Source organism: Zingiber officinale, chromosome 4B, assembly GCF_018446385.1.
Source record: "Zingiber officinale cultivar Zhangliang chromosome 4B, Zo_v1.1, whole genome shotgun sequence".
NCBI lineage: Eukaryota > Viridiplantae > Streptophyta > Magnoliopsida > Zingiberales > Zingiberaceae > Zingiber > Zingiber officinale.
This window is the reverse complement of record NC_055993.1, coordinates 50,777,587-50,793,340: the sequence shown is the minus strand read 5'-3', so window position 1 is coordinate 50,793,340 and position 15,754 is coordinate 50,777,587. Positions and strand designations below refer to the sequence as shown.

At 33.7% G+C, this 15,754-nt stretch overlaps 1 protein-coding gene and 1 pseudogene across 2 annotated transcripts in view; one reads left to right on the top strand and one right to left on the bottom strand.

Annotated features, from left to right (window-relative positions):
* Window positions 1-15,754, bottom strand: part of LOC121975043 (small RNA degrading nuclease 5-like) — a 34,810-nt gene that overhangs the window by 17,682 nt on the left and 1,374 nt on the right. The window contains exons 2-7 of one of the 2 annotated variants that reach the window (XM_042526407.1): window positions 10,488-10,541; window positions 10,352-10,417; window positions 8,516-8,649; window positions 8,193-8,311; window positions 470-577; window positions 334-404 (exon numbers count right to left, since the gene is read on the bottom strand). In XM_042526407.1, the coding sequence (XP_042382341.1) occupies window positions 334-404; window positions 470-577; window positions 8,193-8,311; window positions 8,516-8,649; window positions 10,352-10,417; window positions 10,488-10,541 (552 nt within the window). The remainder of the gene's footprint in view (window positions 1-333; window positions 405-469; window positions 578-8,192; window positions 8,312-8,515; window positions 8,650-10,351; window positions 10,418-10,487; window positions 10,542-15,754) is intronic. The other variant, XM_042526408.1, reaches the window with a different exon arrangement.
* On the top strand, window positions 11,921-12,103 carry LOC121978935 (annotated as a pseudogene).

The following is a 15,754-nucleotide window of genomic DNA, read 5'->3' as shown; positions in this document are numbered from 1 at the left end:
GCATAGGTCAAATTCTCTTAAAATTGATCTCAGAATATTTCAAAATGTGGAATTCATCAAATTTAAGTGTCCATAGAAGTATAATGGATTTGTATTTTGCACAAAGCTTCCTTAAAAAATCTCTACACAAACTAGTTTTCCATAGGGTAACATTGCCTGCGAAATAAAATACATCTGAAGAAGCTTAGAAATGCAATTCCAAATCCAAAAAATTTCATGAATGGAAATCTGAAAAAAGAATACAATTGAATGCCAATTTTCCATCTCCAAAATAAAAGAGGGGCGTAATCTAGAATTTAACAATTAATTAATGCTCCCAAATTTGTTTGTTACCATCTCACAGTCAAGTGCAAGAATTTCATGCAATGGAGAACCTGAAGGAGATGGAAGTGTAGTGATAACACCTGCATCACAAGTTTTTCATTAGATAGAAATATAAGCACTAAAATACACAAAAATAAATGCCTACCTGGAAGATTTAAGAAATATCCATTCTCCTCAAGTTGCTTTTTAGAAAGAGTATAATAGTGGATAGGAAAAGGCAGATCCTTTATGTTTGCCAGAATAAAATTGTTCCCTGACCAAAACAGGATAACTTATGATGTAAGAACATAACAGAATTACAGATAACACACATATACAGAGAGAATCAGATGCAACGATGTGCAAGACCCAAGGGAAACAAATTAGTATTTACCATAGGCATTAAGTATTTAGAAAATAAATGAGAAAAGAAATTGATGATCTATTTAAGAAGGAAAGGTTCTGTTTGTAAGGTGATTGTAAAAATACACAGGAATTGGTTGAAGGAAGATAAACATTCAACAATAGCAGTGGTCAAGAATGTCGCAGGAGTGCACCATTTCACAATCGGGAAGTTTGTACCATGAAAGTATCATGTTGAATGGCATCTGGGCATTCCATGTCACAAAGTATGCTGATAATAATATCACCCGAAGACAAGGACGCTCAGTACATTCTTCCACCAAATTACTCAAAGAGATATGCTGGAGAACAAATCAGATCCTTGCTTAAATGAGGCTATACTATAGAATGTGTTACAATCAACTTCCAGTTAGGTTAGATGAATAAACTTAAATTTGATATTGTTGAGACCAAACCAAATTTCCAAACCCTGAAAATAATCAAACCCAAGTTCTCAAGTATAGTTCACAGCTTAAACTTGAGTCATAAGAGTTCATACTTCTAAGGCACAGTGACGTGCATGCACATCTTGTTGGAGTGTATACTAAAAGCCTAGCTTTTGGTATAAACATTTATCTAGAAATAAGAATCACATTGGTCAAATGTCTACATTTATGATAAATGTAGTTGTTCAATTAATTTATATTGTAGATGACATGGTGTGTGGTGTCACACACAAAAGATCATGTTATCAGTACCTTATAAATTATAAACAGTAGCTCACGACCATGATGGAAAGGAACAAACCATTGGAAGGTCGTAGTGTAATTAGGTATTAGTTTATCTTGACTATATAATTACACTAGTACACTCAGAGTGTATTGAGTAGGACCATTTGAGGTCGTTTCTTTTATACTGACTTTATAAAGAAACAAAGACCTCGGTTATTATGGAAGTGTGTGCTCTTAATCCTAATGTAATAACAAGCACATATATTTGATATTTATTTCTTTAATTTATCAATGGGTGAGATTTAGTTCGTTGAATCAATAAACCCGATAAGTTGGGAAATGGTATCACTTATAGTGTGTGTTGTTGATTATAGAAGGAAACGTGTCCTAGAGATACTAGGTTGATAATGTCCTCAAGAGGAGCTCATAAAGATTGTCATGTTAAACCCTGCAGGTGGACTTAGTCCGACGATAATAAGGTTGAGTGGTACTACTCTTGGACTTAGATATTAATTAAATGAGTTGTCAAGAACTCACTTAATTAGTGGACATTCGATATCTTAAACACAGGGAGACTAACACACTCATAATAAGAAGGAGCCCAAATGTAATTTGGGATTGGTGCGATAGTTCAATAATAGTTCTCTAGTGGAATGAATTATTATTGATAAAATTAAGTTGTGTGTTCGGGCGAACACGGGATGCTTAATTTTATCGGAGACCAAAACCAATTCCTCCTCTCGGTCCCTATCGTAGCCTCTAGTATATGAGATTTATACCCACCGCATACCACCTTCTTACCCATCTGGGGCCGGCCAAGCTAGCTTGGAACCCAAGCTAGGGGCCAGACCAAGTGGATGAGTTAAGTTGGTGGTCGCCAAAACTTGGGTCCCAAGCTTAGTGGCCTACCACTAGAATATTAAAAGGATTTTATTAAAATTATTTCTCATGTGGATATCATGTTTTTAAAGAGAGTTTAAAATTAAAATTTCCTTTTATAGCTTTCTACAAAAGATTAAGAGAAGAGATTAATCTCTTTCCTTATTTGTAGTTTAAAAGGATGGTTTTAATTTTGATAAAACTTTCCTTATTTGTAAATCATCTATATGTTTAAAGAGAGTTTAAAATTTGAAATCTTTCCTTATTTGTTGATTAAAGGAGGATTTTAAATTTTAAGAAAACTTTCCTTTTTAAACATGTTCATGATTTAAAGAAAGTTTAAAATTAAATATTCTCTTTATAAGTTTCTACAAGAGATTAAGAAAAGATTTGATATCTTTCCTTATTTGTAGATTAAAGAGATTTTAATTTTTAGAGATAACTTTCTTTTATTCACATGTTTAAAGAAAGATTTTAATTTATTAAATTTCCTTTTATAAACCAATCATGAAGGATAAAATTATTGAGAAATTTTTATAAAATTCCGGAAGCAAATAAGGAAGTTTTAATTGGTGTTTAAAATTTTATTTGCTTGAGTTTTTTTTTCTTATGGCCGGCCATTATAAAATTGAAAAGAAAATATTTTAATTAAATAAATTTTCCTTTTCAATGGCAAAAGAATTAAGGAAGTTTTATTAAAATTTCCTTATTTGCCAAGATCAAGGATTATAAAAGAGGGGTAGAGGAGGCTTCAGGCTAACGAATCTATTCTATTTTTCTCTCCCTCTTTTCTTCTTCTTGTGGCCGGCCCTAGCCTTTCTCCTTTCTTCTCTTTTGGTGGCCGAACCATACATCTCTTGGAGCTCTTGTTGGTGGCCGGACCTAGGAAGGAGAAGAAGAAGAGGAGGAAGCCTCATCTTGAAGATCCCTTGGAGTATTGGTGGTGATCAAGTTCTTCTTCCTTAGAGGTGGTTCTTCTTGTGGCCGAACCTTGCTTGGAGAAGAAGAAGGTGCATGGTGGTTCTCGTCTCGGAAGATCGTTGCCCACACAACGTCCGAGGTTAGAAGAGGAATACGGTAGAAGATCAAGAGGTTTTTCTAAAAGGTATAACTAGTAATTTTTCTTTCCGCATCATACTAGTTATTTTTGGAAATAATACTAAATACAAGAGGCATACGATTCTAGTGTTTCGAATTTGTTTTCGATATAGTGTTCTTTTATTTTTCTTTTCCTTGTGATTTGATTGTTCTTTTTGGTTAACCTAAAGTTATTTTAGGAAATTAAATATTAGCTTTCCATAAAAGGTTTTGTCTAGTCGATGGTGGTTGCTCCCATATTCAAGAAGGCCATGTGCCTCGCCACGTCAGTACTGGGAACCAATTATGGAAATTAATATTTAATGGAATTAATAACTTAAGGTGACTTGGGTCGAACGTGTTAAGTTCCGCAGGAGATCCAAGTCAAAACCTAAAAGAAAAAATAGATTAAGTTTTGGATCAAACGTGTTAAGTTCCGCAGGCGATCCAAAATTTAATTTAAAAGAACACATGGTAGCTAGGAAAAGGTTCAGACCTTTGTACAAAATTTTTGTACGATGGAACCTCTAGGTTTTCCGAGTAGCAACCAACACATCTATTATGAATATTTGTGACCAGCAGGAATTTTGTAAATGGAACCCACAGAGGTGCAGAGAAAATGAACTGACATATGAGAAATTGAAGAGGATAAGTTGATAATCTGTGCATTGGGCACAAACAAGCAAGTTATTTAATCCTTAAATTATATCATTCTTAAAAATATTTTATATGATTCCAACATTATCAAACATTAAACTTGTAGACTTTGCCCAAATTTTCCATATTCATAACTTGATCTACCAATTTTATAAATTCCTATAACTTCTCCCTGCAATACTTAAATCATTTGAGCTCTAAAGTAGTAAGTCAGTATTTCCATTTATAGTGAACCTTCATAAATATTTTAGAGGACAAAGTAAAATTCTCTCTATAAATAACACAAGTTTTGATTATCAAATGATTAATTTATTTAAAACAAATTAAAGAAATACAGTTAAACAACATAGCATATACTGCAATTAAAAGACAATGATACAAGATGAAAATATATACAAATATAATTTTGGAAAAGAAATAAAATATAATTTGCTCATTAGATGATTAATTTGTCATATAATATGGTTTGGAATTATATTTGTCAATGAAAAGTGCTGCTGAAAATATGTAAATGAACAAAAGCACAGAAAATCTAGGTTCCCTAGAACCCAGAATTAGTGTCCATGCTTTTAATAATAAGTAATTCATAAACTAAACTAAATATTAATCTAAGATTTAGTGGACCAACGTGCAAGCGTTCTTCTGAGTATAACTCTAATGATTCCTAATTTCAATTATACAATCAACAAAAGTATTTAAGAAGTTATTTTAACAAAATGATGTATGTCTATTCCTCAAAGTTAGCTATGAAGGCCATGATTGGAAGTAAGATCACCATAGAGGAAGCTACTAAGTTTTGTTAGAGATATTTGAGGTAAGAATGTGGCAAGAGGATAAAGGATATAAGAATGATAATGGTGTTGAATGTTGTCCATTATGGACGAAATGAAATTTAAAGAGAAGTATATAATGCAAACATTAAAAATTACTGAGATGGAAATATGTCATCAAGCAGGAGGGATGAATTGCTTGTTTGAGAGCTTGAAATACTTAGTTGGTATGAAAATAAACAGTTGTTGAAAACAGCTTCTAAGCATATTAGCTAATACAGTTCACTCTAGCTTAAGAGATGAAACTATCTGATTGGTCCAGCAATGGAAGAACCTTAGATCACCAATTCACAGCTATACAGGTTTAATGTTTGGTTACATCCTGGAGTATTGGCTTCCAACAGGAACGAAGTACACTGAAATGAATTTGGATGTGTTGTATTGCTTCAATAATACAACAAATATGCACATTAATCGAGGAAGAGGCAAAAGAAAAGTTGTTTAGCAACAATTAAACATGATAAAATTTCATTTAAATATAGATGAGGATATAATAAGAGATCGAGCTCAATGGTATGGAAGGATTCATAAAGCCGAGATAGTTGTTATTTTATATTGCTTTGATCATGTTCCATTGGCTTGTTTACTTCCAAAAATAAACATATAGAAATTAGATTGCTAATTGTTGACTCTTGGCTCATTTTAAAGTTCAAAGCGTCTTATGAATTTAAATTGATATTATTCTTTTAAGCCTCCATTTGTTTTACCGTAGCTAATTCATGAAAAAGTTCATGCAGTTTAGGTTTTCCAAAATTTGAAAAAAAAAAAAAATCATAAAACACTAAACTAATATTCTTGAATACAAATCTATAAATAATTATTAAAATAGCAATTAGAATGAATTTCATAAATTATATAAAATATATAAACAGTATAAATTAATTTTAATTGTCTTGTAACTAATTTTAATTATTTTTTTATTAATACTTATCGAATTAGAATTAGATAACTTATTATAATGTATCATATCAATTAATAACTAGTCAATTCATTTATAATTATAAACTTTATTAAAATTCAAAATTGTGTAGGTTAACTTTATAACATAATTAAAAGGATGTCATAATGTTATAACATAATTAATATATAGCAGAAATTATAACATAATTAATATATAAATCATAGTTACCAATTAATTAAAAAAAACCTTCTAAATAGAAGTTATAGCATTAAAACTTCTTAGTTACCTAAATCAAATTTAATCCTTACATTAATTACAACTACAACTTGATGGCTTATAGTCGATAATATTGTAGTTAATGTAATTAAGTTTATAACTTTGTATTAATTAATCCCCCACCCCCTTATAGTTCCTGACTCTTCCTGAGACATCCAACTAGAAAACCTTTGTCTTCATGTGATGAGCAACAGCGCATGCTCCTTCCCCAATTGACACTACCTTCTCCTCTTTTCCAAGTATTGGTGCAACTACATCTGCACTCTTCTCCATCTTCCTATGATGAGAGATGCCGCCACCTCCATTCCCCTTGGCTGATTCTTTGAGTTTTTGATTAATAAGTGCATCCTCCTCTAACATATCCAACAATATAGCATCTTTGGTATCTTTCATTGTACAGATCAATAACAGATGATTCTAGGAAAATCTTATCCCATACAGCTGGTTTTGTGTTAGCACTGGCAAATCACCAGCATCAACTAGGACTAGGTTCCTTGTTCTCATGGAGTGATCAATTTCAACTATGTGATATGGTCATATCCATATTATCATCATCATCATGGTCAACAAGTTGTGTTTGTCACAACTAATTTGCGATTGACTACATGGATCTTCTCCCTGATTAGATCCTATGTACAATCTTTTCATCCATTGAGCTATACACAAGGGTATTCAATTAAGTCATTTTTTATTGCATTAATTAAAGTTTTCTCTGGTACTCTTTCATCCTTTTACACCTATTCTAATTTATTCTATCATATTCCTACTAGATTATTAATCTTGCTAAAAAGAAACTTACAAAGCTAAGAATATCTAATATATGCACCCATAATAGAGTAATATTAGAAACCAAATAAAATTGTTAAGTAAACCAAGTACCATATAGACAAAAACTAAATATTAACCTTAAGTAAACCAAGTGCCATATAGACAAAAACTAGACATTAACCTTAAGTAAACCGAGTAATTTAAATTTTTTTTATCCCTCTTATAGTTCAATGGACAGAGGATATTCCTTTAAAACCAGCCAAAACAAATCTTACTAAAGAAGTTATTCCATGCGGTAAATACAAAAAATTGGAGTTAACAATGACCATTCATGATAAGTGCTATGCATCAAGGTGAGATGGAAAATCAAAGTGTATATTGAAAATTGGTTTGATGCCACTCAAATAAATCCCCTATTGCTAAAATACCACATCACTTTGAAGCCAATCAACACTTCCATCCTACATAGTGACTAATTGGAACCACTAGAATCACTTGTTCACCATTCAAATGATATCCATTGGCATGCACATCTTTAGGATAAGAGCATGGATAAGACAAAAAACAACAATTGAGGGCCTGAGTTGTTCAATGACAAAGGAAATGAATAAAGGAGAGCATAGGTAATCATTTCATTTGTAATTTTATCTCCTTTTATTGTATTTCTCCCTTGTTCCTGTTTCATGCTCCATCAAGAAGCTTTCTTGTTGATAATGCATGAGGCCTATTTAGTATGTGTCATGTACCAATGCACCACTCATGCCATAAATTGAAATAATATAAGTCATTAACTGAAGCAAACAGTGATAGAGTTAATTTGTCAATGAAATTTCTCCCTCTAGTGAGAGAAAAATGAAGAATTCATAATGTTAAAGGGATTGCTTAAGTAAATAAAACATTGATAGTATAGCCTAGCAAATTTGACCAAATTAACCACAAAAAAAGTAATTAGAAATCCATAATATCCTCCAGCAAGTCTAACCCAAATAGAATTATCATCGTAATCACATACAAACTAACAGAAACTTTAATAAGACCACCCTACTCTATCAGCCAAGTGCAAAGTTGCATGCCCCATTGATCTTAAGCCTTCCGTACTTTTTAAACTTTGACAGAAGCAAATATCTCTAACACCTCATTCTAATGATCTGAAGCACAATCCACCCTTACAAACATCATAAGCACGTATTTTGAATATATCTGTGAGGAAACAAGCCTCCATTTCTTTGAAGGTCGGTTTCAAGCACAGGAACCTAGCAACTTGTTAGAAGGCACAGCAGTAACCGAGATTTGCAGTAGTTGAATCTCAGTAGTTGAAATAAGTTGTAAAGGAAAAATGGGAAGCAAGATGAACACATCATTAATTTATCAATTCAGATGGAGAGAAAACAAAATAAGCATCATATTACACTGAGAATTAGTACTTGCCTTGTCTAATAGCTTGAATGGGTGGCATGGGCCTTGGATCAACTTCCCCGCGCTTTCTTTTCACTTTGCATGTTAGGAGGGCATCAATAGTTTCCAACTCATCCAAGTAAAATTGGCATCTAAACAAAGTAAATTTAATGAACATAAAAGCTATTCAGATAGATGGGGTTAAACTATTGCGGTTAGATTTGAGTATCCAAGTCAGAGATGACCATTTGAATCATGGTTGACATTTCAGCAATGTAAAACAGTAAATAATATCTTGATTTTGTGAAGAGAAGTTGTCTGGATCTAATGGCATGATTAAATATTCAACCACAAACCTTAAAGCTAATGCTGGCTTAGGCGTACCACAATATTTCTTTAGGGCAGAAAGTAGGCCAGTGTGTGACATGTACAAAGCTGCATCAAGGCCTGGAATGTGGAGAAGAATGACTTTCCTTATAAGTGGCTTGTTCTGATAAAAGACAGATTGATTAGAGACTGGTGAGAACATAGACGTAGGTCATGTTTTACTCAAAAAAAATAAATCAATCAGCAAACAAGCACTGAGCAGAATAGTGAAAGAATTTAATGCTAGACTTCACTCAATAAGAATTTTATCAAAAGAAATATTTATCATTCCCTTATTAACCAGAAAAGGGCATAAAATACTAGGACTAATTGTCAGGTCATCTTATGGGAAATAATTTAGTTCAAATAATAAAAGAGATCTTCAACCAAACATGCATGTCGAGAGTTCAAGGTATCAAATGATATACAAAAAGTGGTAGTTTTCTGGTCAGGACAGTTACCTCAGGCTGGTCTAGTACTTGTATATTCATACCAATCAGGATAGGAGGATCCAAAAGGGAGGAGGCGACAACAGCATGTTAGAGGAGACAAAACAGGGAGCCAGTAAGGTTACTAGGAAGAAATGGAGCCACAGTATGTCAGGAGTCGTTGGTGACAATCAAGGTTTCAATTCTCATTAAATACATATAAATATAGCACCAGATTGTAAGATAACCACCTGGTACAACCATATAGATATAGCACAGATTGATTGTCTAGTCATTGTAGTAACTTCAGTGCTAATGAAAAAGAGCAGGACAATGAGAGATAGGGATGTAAATGAACCAAACGGTTCACGAACTATTCGGAGCTTGATTCGATAAAAAGCTCGTTCGAGTTCGTTTGTTTATGTTATCGAGCCGAGCTTGAGCTTAAGGACATTCGGCTCGTGAGCTCGCGAACATGTCCGTTTATAGACACGCGAGCTCGGGCTCGAGCTCGGCTCGTTTAAAGGGCTCGAGAATATGTTTGTTTATAGGATCGTGAACGCGTGCTCGAGCTCAGCTCGATTAAAGGGCTCGCGAACATGTTCAATGATGTGTTGAGTTTTAAAGTTTAATGTAATAGTTTGGGATGTTCAATGATGTGTTGAGTTTATATTATTTTAGTTGTTAAATTTGTTGAAAATTTATTCAAATGAGTTTTCGGGTTCACTTAACAAGCCTGCAATATGAGCTATAAAACAAGCCTTAAAAAGAGCCAAAAAAACGAGCTCTAAAACAAGTCCGAGCTCGTTTAACGAGTTAGGCTCGTTAACTATGATAATCGAGCTAATAACGAGCGGAGCTCGAACTATTCGCGAGCTTGGTAATTCCAAAACGAGCCGAGCTCGAGCCTTGTGATAAAAGTTCGATTCGAGCTTGAGCCGAGCTCGAGCCCGAATATAACTTAAACGAGCCGAACTCAAGCCTAATACTGTTCAGCTCGGTTCGGCTCGTTTACATCCCTAATGAGAGAAAGAAAGAGAAGAAAACTGCATTCCTACAGACACCATGCCTTCTCCTTTGCTCACTGGAACTGCCACTACCCACCAATCTCCTTGATGGTCCAAATGATGCCAGTTCTCACCAAGAGTTTGTGTTATACCAGCCTCTAAATGTGAACCAGTAGGCATAATGGAACATGGAAATTTTGGTTAACATAACCCCATTGAAAAGCCAAAAGGATCCAAATACACAAGAAACTGCAAATAATATACACAAGTATAGCCTATACCAATTCAAGATAAATACATAACAAAAATTATGAGTCCTGCAATTCCAAAAATTATAGGACATAACTTGTCTTCAGATACAACAAGAAGGAAAAGGATAGAGCACTTATACTTTTACAAAAACCCAAGATGGCATGAGACCATCCCCAATGACCCAAGTTACAAGTCCTTGAATATCCTACATCACCAGACGAAGTCAGATTTGGCAAAGTATGAGGTTTCATATACAAAATATTGTAGGCATTAACCTGAAGAGTTAATGTTGAATCTGAAGGAACTTTATATATAACATCTGCTTTTCCCTGCAAAAGGGCAGTATAAAGGATATGAACTAAAATTTGAAAAAGTAACTTTATGAGCAAAAGTTGTCAGCATCTAGATAATAAAGATATAAATGTTTGACTTATACCGAACTCCCACTCCAAACTTGATGCCAGCAATAAGAAATTTAAAATAAATATATCAATGCATTTTTAAACAGCAACTTCTCAACCAGGCATGTGCCAAAAAAAGAAAAAAAAAATATCAGTTCATTTAAATTAATTTAGATAGACCAAAATGACTTACAAACCCTAAATTACCCTATTTGGTAGCTTGTAACTCGTAGGTCAATCACTTGCTTTACAAGTGGTAAGCATTTTAGATAATAATTACATGCATCTTACTATTTTATTAAGAATCTGGACCCTTTACTGACTTTGGTGAAACCCAAAATAAAATTATGTTAATGTCTTTTTTTCTATTCATACAAAAAATAATTCCAAGACTTATTAGTAATTTCCACAGACTCATCAGGGATCTAGAGTTCAAGACTTAGCTGCGTTGTATTATTGAGAATTTTCTCATTAATCAATCAAAGATTTAGAGTTCGAGACTCAACTGCGGCGTATTATTGGGAATTTTTCTAATTAATCAATTAGGGATTTAGAGTTCGAGACGCGGCGTATTATTGAGAATTTTTCTCATTAATCAATTAGGAATCTAGAGTTCAAGACTCAGCTACGACGTATTATTTAGAATTTTTCTTATTAATCAATCAGGGATTTAAACTTCAAGACTCTGCGGCATATTATTGAGAATTGTTTTCAATAATCAATTAGAAATCTAGAGTTTAAGACTCAACTGCGACGTATTAATTGAAATTTTTACTATTTTATTAAGAATCTTGATACATTACTAACTGACTCTCAATTAATTTGGTGAAGCCCAAAATCAAATGACGTTAATGTCCTTTTTTCTTTTCATACTGAAAATAATTGTAAGGTTTATTAATAATTTCAACAGACGCATCAATGAGGCCGCTAGAGTTCGAGACACAGCTATGATGCATTATTGGGAATTTTTGTCATTAATCAATCATAGATTTAGAGTTCGAGACTCGGCTGCAGTGTATTATTGGAAATTTTTATCATTAATCAATCAGGGATTTAGAGTTCGAGACTCAGCTGTATTATTGAAAATTTTTCTCGTTAATCAATCAGAGATCTAGAGTTCGAGACTCGACGTATTATTGAGAATTTTCTCATTAATCAATAAGGGAATATGCACTGTTTCTTTTTAATCCCACATCTTAGGATTAGCAACACCGCGAGCGGAGAAGCTTCTATAAATACCTTGGGTCAACAACATTAGAAAGCATATTTTTCTTGGCTTTTTTGGCTAAGATCAAGTGTCATATTAAATTAATTTTTTACGAGGGAGAGTCCAATTTAGATCGTGTAGAATTTGTTATTATCAGTTTAATATCTGATATAAAAAATTAAATTATTTTTTTATAAGGGAGAGTCCGTTACAGTAGCTTGTTACGAGGGTTCTCGAGTGTCGCCTTTACATTGCACTACTGCATGGGTCTAGCGCACCCTTATCAAGTCCAATTTATGGGCCTGGGTTACTAATTTAGACGTATTCATGTATTATATTACACATGCAACACGTGTGCGCGATGGCTAGTATTACTTAAGTTTAAATACATAATCTGTTATACATTGTCGATTAATGTAAATCATTACATTTCATGTGTTCTACAATGTGCGATTCACACATTTTTTCCTATGTTGATGTATTATTTTAATGTATGTTCATTAGTCAATTTTACCAACATAAATATTTTTAATAATTTTAGTATCAATACCATGCATGTGTGCATACAACATTTGCCCTATGCAGTGAGTTGATTACATACCACCTACATATGTTCTTTTTTAGACCTTTCATCTCATTATACTCAATATGGGAAATGTATTACAAGAGACATGCATGGTTGATTGGTTGAGAAATTATGAAGATCTCATCATGCAAATCATTAAACTCTCTGGTGCAAGATTTGGCAAAGTCAAATAGAATAAAAGATCAAACAGTAAGAAGTAGAGAAAGAATGTAGCAAGGATGATATGATTTGTGTTGCAATGTAGAAGGTTTGAAGCAAACTAAAAGAGGTAAACAAACAAGCAGCGTCAAAGTAATATGTAGAAAGAATAGAATATTCCAACAATTAGATTTGTCTTGTTCAAGCATATGGACAAACAGGTTACTTAGAAAACAAAACAATGAGGAGACAATCTTTTCACAAAATAAGACTTAGATACTAGAATTTATAGCTCAAACAAAAGTAATTGATTCAAGCAAGGTTTAAGTATTACATATAGTTCTTTGCAGAATTTCAATCAAATGGAAATGATACAATTATGGTACAATGTGCCAACACTTGGCTTGCTTCAAACGGTGTCAAGATCAACTTAAATAAATATCAATTCTATAATCCTTTTCCACTTAGCTTGTTTAGCTCCAATAAAGGACTATAGCAATAGGAAGGTCACTTGAATTAAAATGTTATATCAAGTTGCACCAAAAATATCATAGTAATGACTTTACCTTACAATATCAAAACAAGTGTCGTGCATTGATGGAAGTATTGGTTCTTATATATCCTAGCGACACCAACTGCATAATTTTTCAAAATCCAAATTAAGTAATGCTCTCATGACATTAAGTATATTAATAAGTTTCTCCACAAAACTATGATACATAAGTGTATCATAGTTAATCATTAGGAGTTGAACATGGACTAAAAGGGCAGGTCGGTGCACGAAACTCCCGCCATGCGGGATCCCGCGAAAGGATCTATTGTACGCAGTCTTATCCTACTTTTTGCAAGAGGTTGTTTCCAGGATTTGAACCCGTGACCTTTTGGTCACAAAGCAACAACTTTACCATTGCGCCAAGACTCCCCTTCATAATGAAAATTAAACCAAATTCATGATATAGATGCATATTGACGTCTTCAACACTGGCATCACTCCTCCCCTCTAGTGCTAGAACAGCCCATTTTTTTATATTCCTCACCTCTCTTTTTGTTGTGTTTCATATTCTCCAATAATTGACTTCCAAAAAAATTGAATAATGAATCATGAAAAGATAGTTTTCCCACATAAGATAATTTCCTTGTCTCAACCAGTTTCATCCAAAATGGCTAAGACAAGTCAAAGCATGTTAGTTTTGGACGGTACCATGACCTATGTCAACAGTAATGACACATTGACATTTACACTTGCTGATACAGTATTAATGAGAGTCAATGGCTGAAACAATACATCTCATTCATGCAACCAAACATTGATGAGCACTAGAAACCATGGGCTCAAGTAAATCTCCAGCTTAGATTCCAATCAAAGAGGTATACTAGAACCAACCTCTCTATGGAACATAGTTATTTAAGGTGTGAGGTGCCTAAAAGCGCATAGGCGCATACCTTACCGAGTTACCGAAATAAGGCACTTCGGATATAAATTTTTACAATTCAAACATATATAGGGAATTTATGCTAAAATATTTCAATAATAAAATTCAAATCTTTCACAAACTATTAAACAATAATGTAAATATACAATTCACTAACATTCAAATATTGAAATAGTTTATCTTCATAATCAAAATCAAACTTCAAATTAAACTTGTGAGGAATAAAAACATACCGTTATGATGAAACAAAAGGAGAAAAGTAAGAAAATATAGCCAAATCCAAAAGATCGATGTTGATGTTCATGTTGTAGGCGAGAGAAGAGTTCACGTTTGACGAGAGTAGGGAAAGTTGATGTTGATTTTTTAGGGGAGATAAAGAGTCACGCAAAGAGAAAATCAATGAGTTTGCAAGGGACTAAGGGAGGTTGATGTTCATTTTCTAGGAGAGAGGAAGAGTCACGTAAAAAAGATGTGTCGCATGCATGCATGCAACCAAATTAATTTAAAGGATAATTAAAGGTATGGATTGGGCTTTTAATTTTTATTTTTTTTTTAATTTCAATAAGGCAAGGAAAATCGTGCCTAAAGTGTGCCTTAACCTTTCAAAAGGCGTGCGCTTAAGCGCGCTTCATTCAAGTACTGCGCCTAGGTCACTACCCAGGCGCAAATGGCGCTCCTAATTGTGCCTAGGTGCAACCATGCGCATGCTTTTCACAACTATGCTATGGAAAATTTGACAAAGTATCATTTTCTACCTAGTTTCACAAACAAGAATTAATAGGAGCATAGTTAAAGAGCAAATTGAGACTATGACGCAGATTAATCCACTCAATTTGAACTAGAAAAACAAAAACTCTGTAGCAAGCTCGAATGATCCACTTGAGAACAGCCACTACTATTGCTAAGCCAAAAATAAGACAAGAAGAGAAGAGAGGGACACAGTGATAAATTCAAGTTGTAACTTTCTGCCTGTTTGTGCTTGTGTCTTGTTTTATTGATCTCTCGATATATGCATACATATGCAAAACCGGCCACAATCAAGCCATACGACTCGACACTTTCTCTGCTAGTGAGAGTTGTGCTCCCTACTAATAAAAACATTGACTCCCCAGTCACCACTACCATGTACAAGTTAATTGAATATAACAACCACTATCAAAATATAAAATTTTATCTATTACTCTCTATCATCTTGAATGCATAACTCCAATGAGTAGATCCATTTCTTTGCATACACATCATTGTTGTGAATAGAGAATAATATTTCTGACACCAAAAAAAAAAATTAGAATAATACTTCGAACTGAGTTGATCTCCTTCCATCCATGAGTTTAGCGTTTGGAAGGATGCCTCATATATCCATAAACATGCATATATCCATGTTGTAAATTGCAGGGTTCTTCCTACACTTGCTCATGTGAGACTGAAGAGTCACATACTCACATATTGCCTTCCCCAACTCAACTCTTCAACTTGTTTGAAGAAATTGAAGGTACCTATGATGGGGCGTGGAATCCTTGGGTCCCAAGTTTGATGGTAAGGAGTCAAATTCACATCAATTAAAATCTACATCACTATATTCCACCAAAATTGTAGCTTGACTAAGAGCTTCATTTACATCAGCATTTTGGGTCTGGGCATATGACCAAGGGCCCAGAAATTACTTCTGCTATCCGCATGCACCGCCAAATGATGTAGAAGGTCAATCTCAATCCCAAATAGCTAGCCAACCACTAGGTGGAATGTCACATCTATTCTAAGCATGCCACCATGTCAT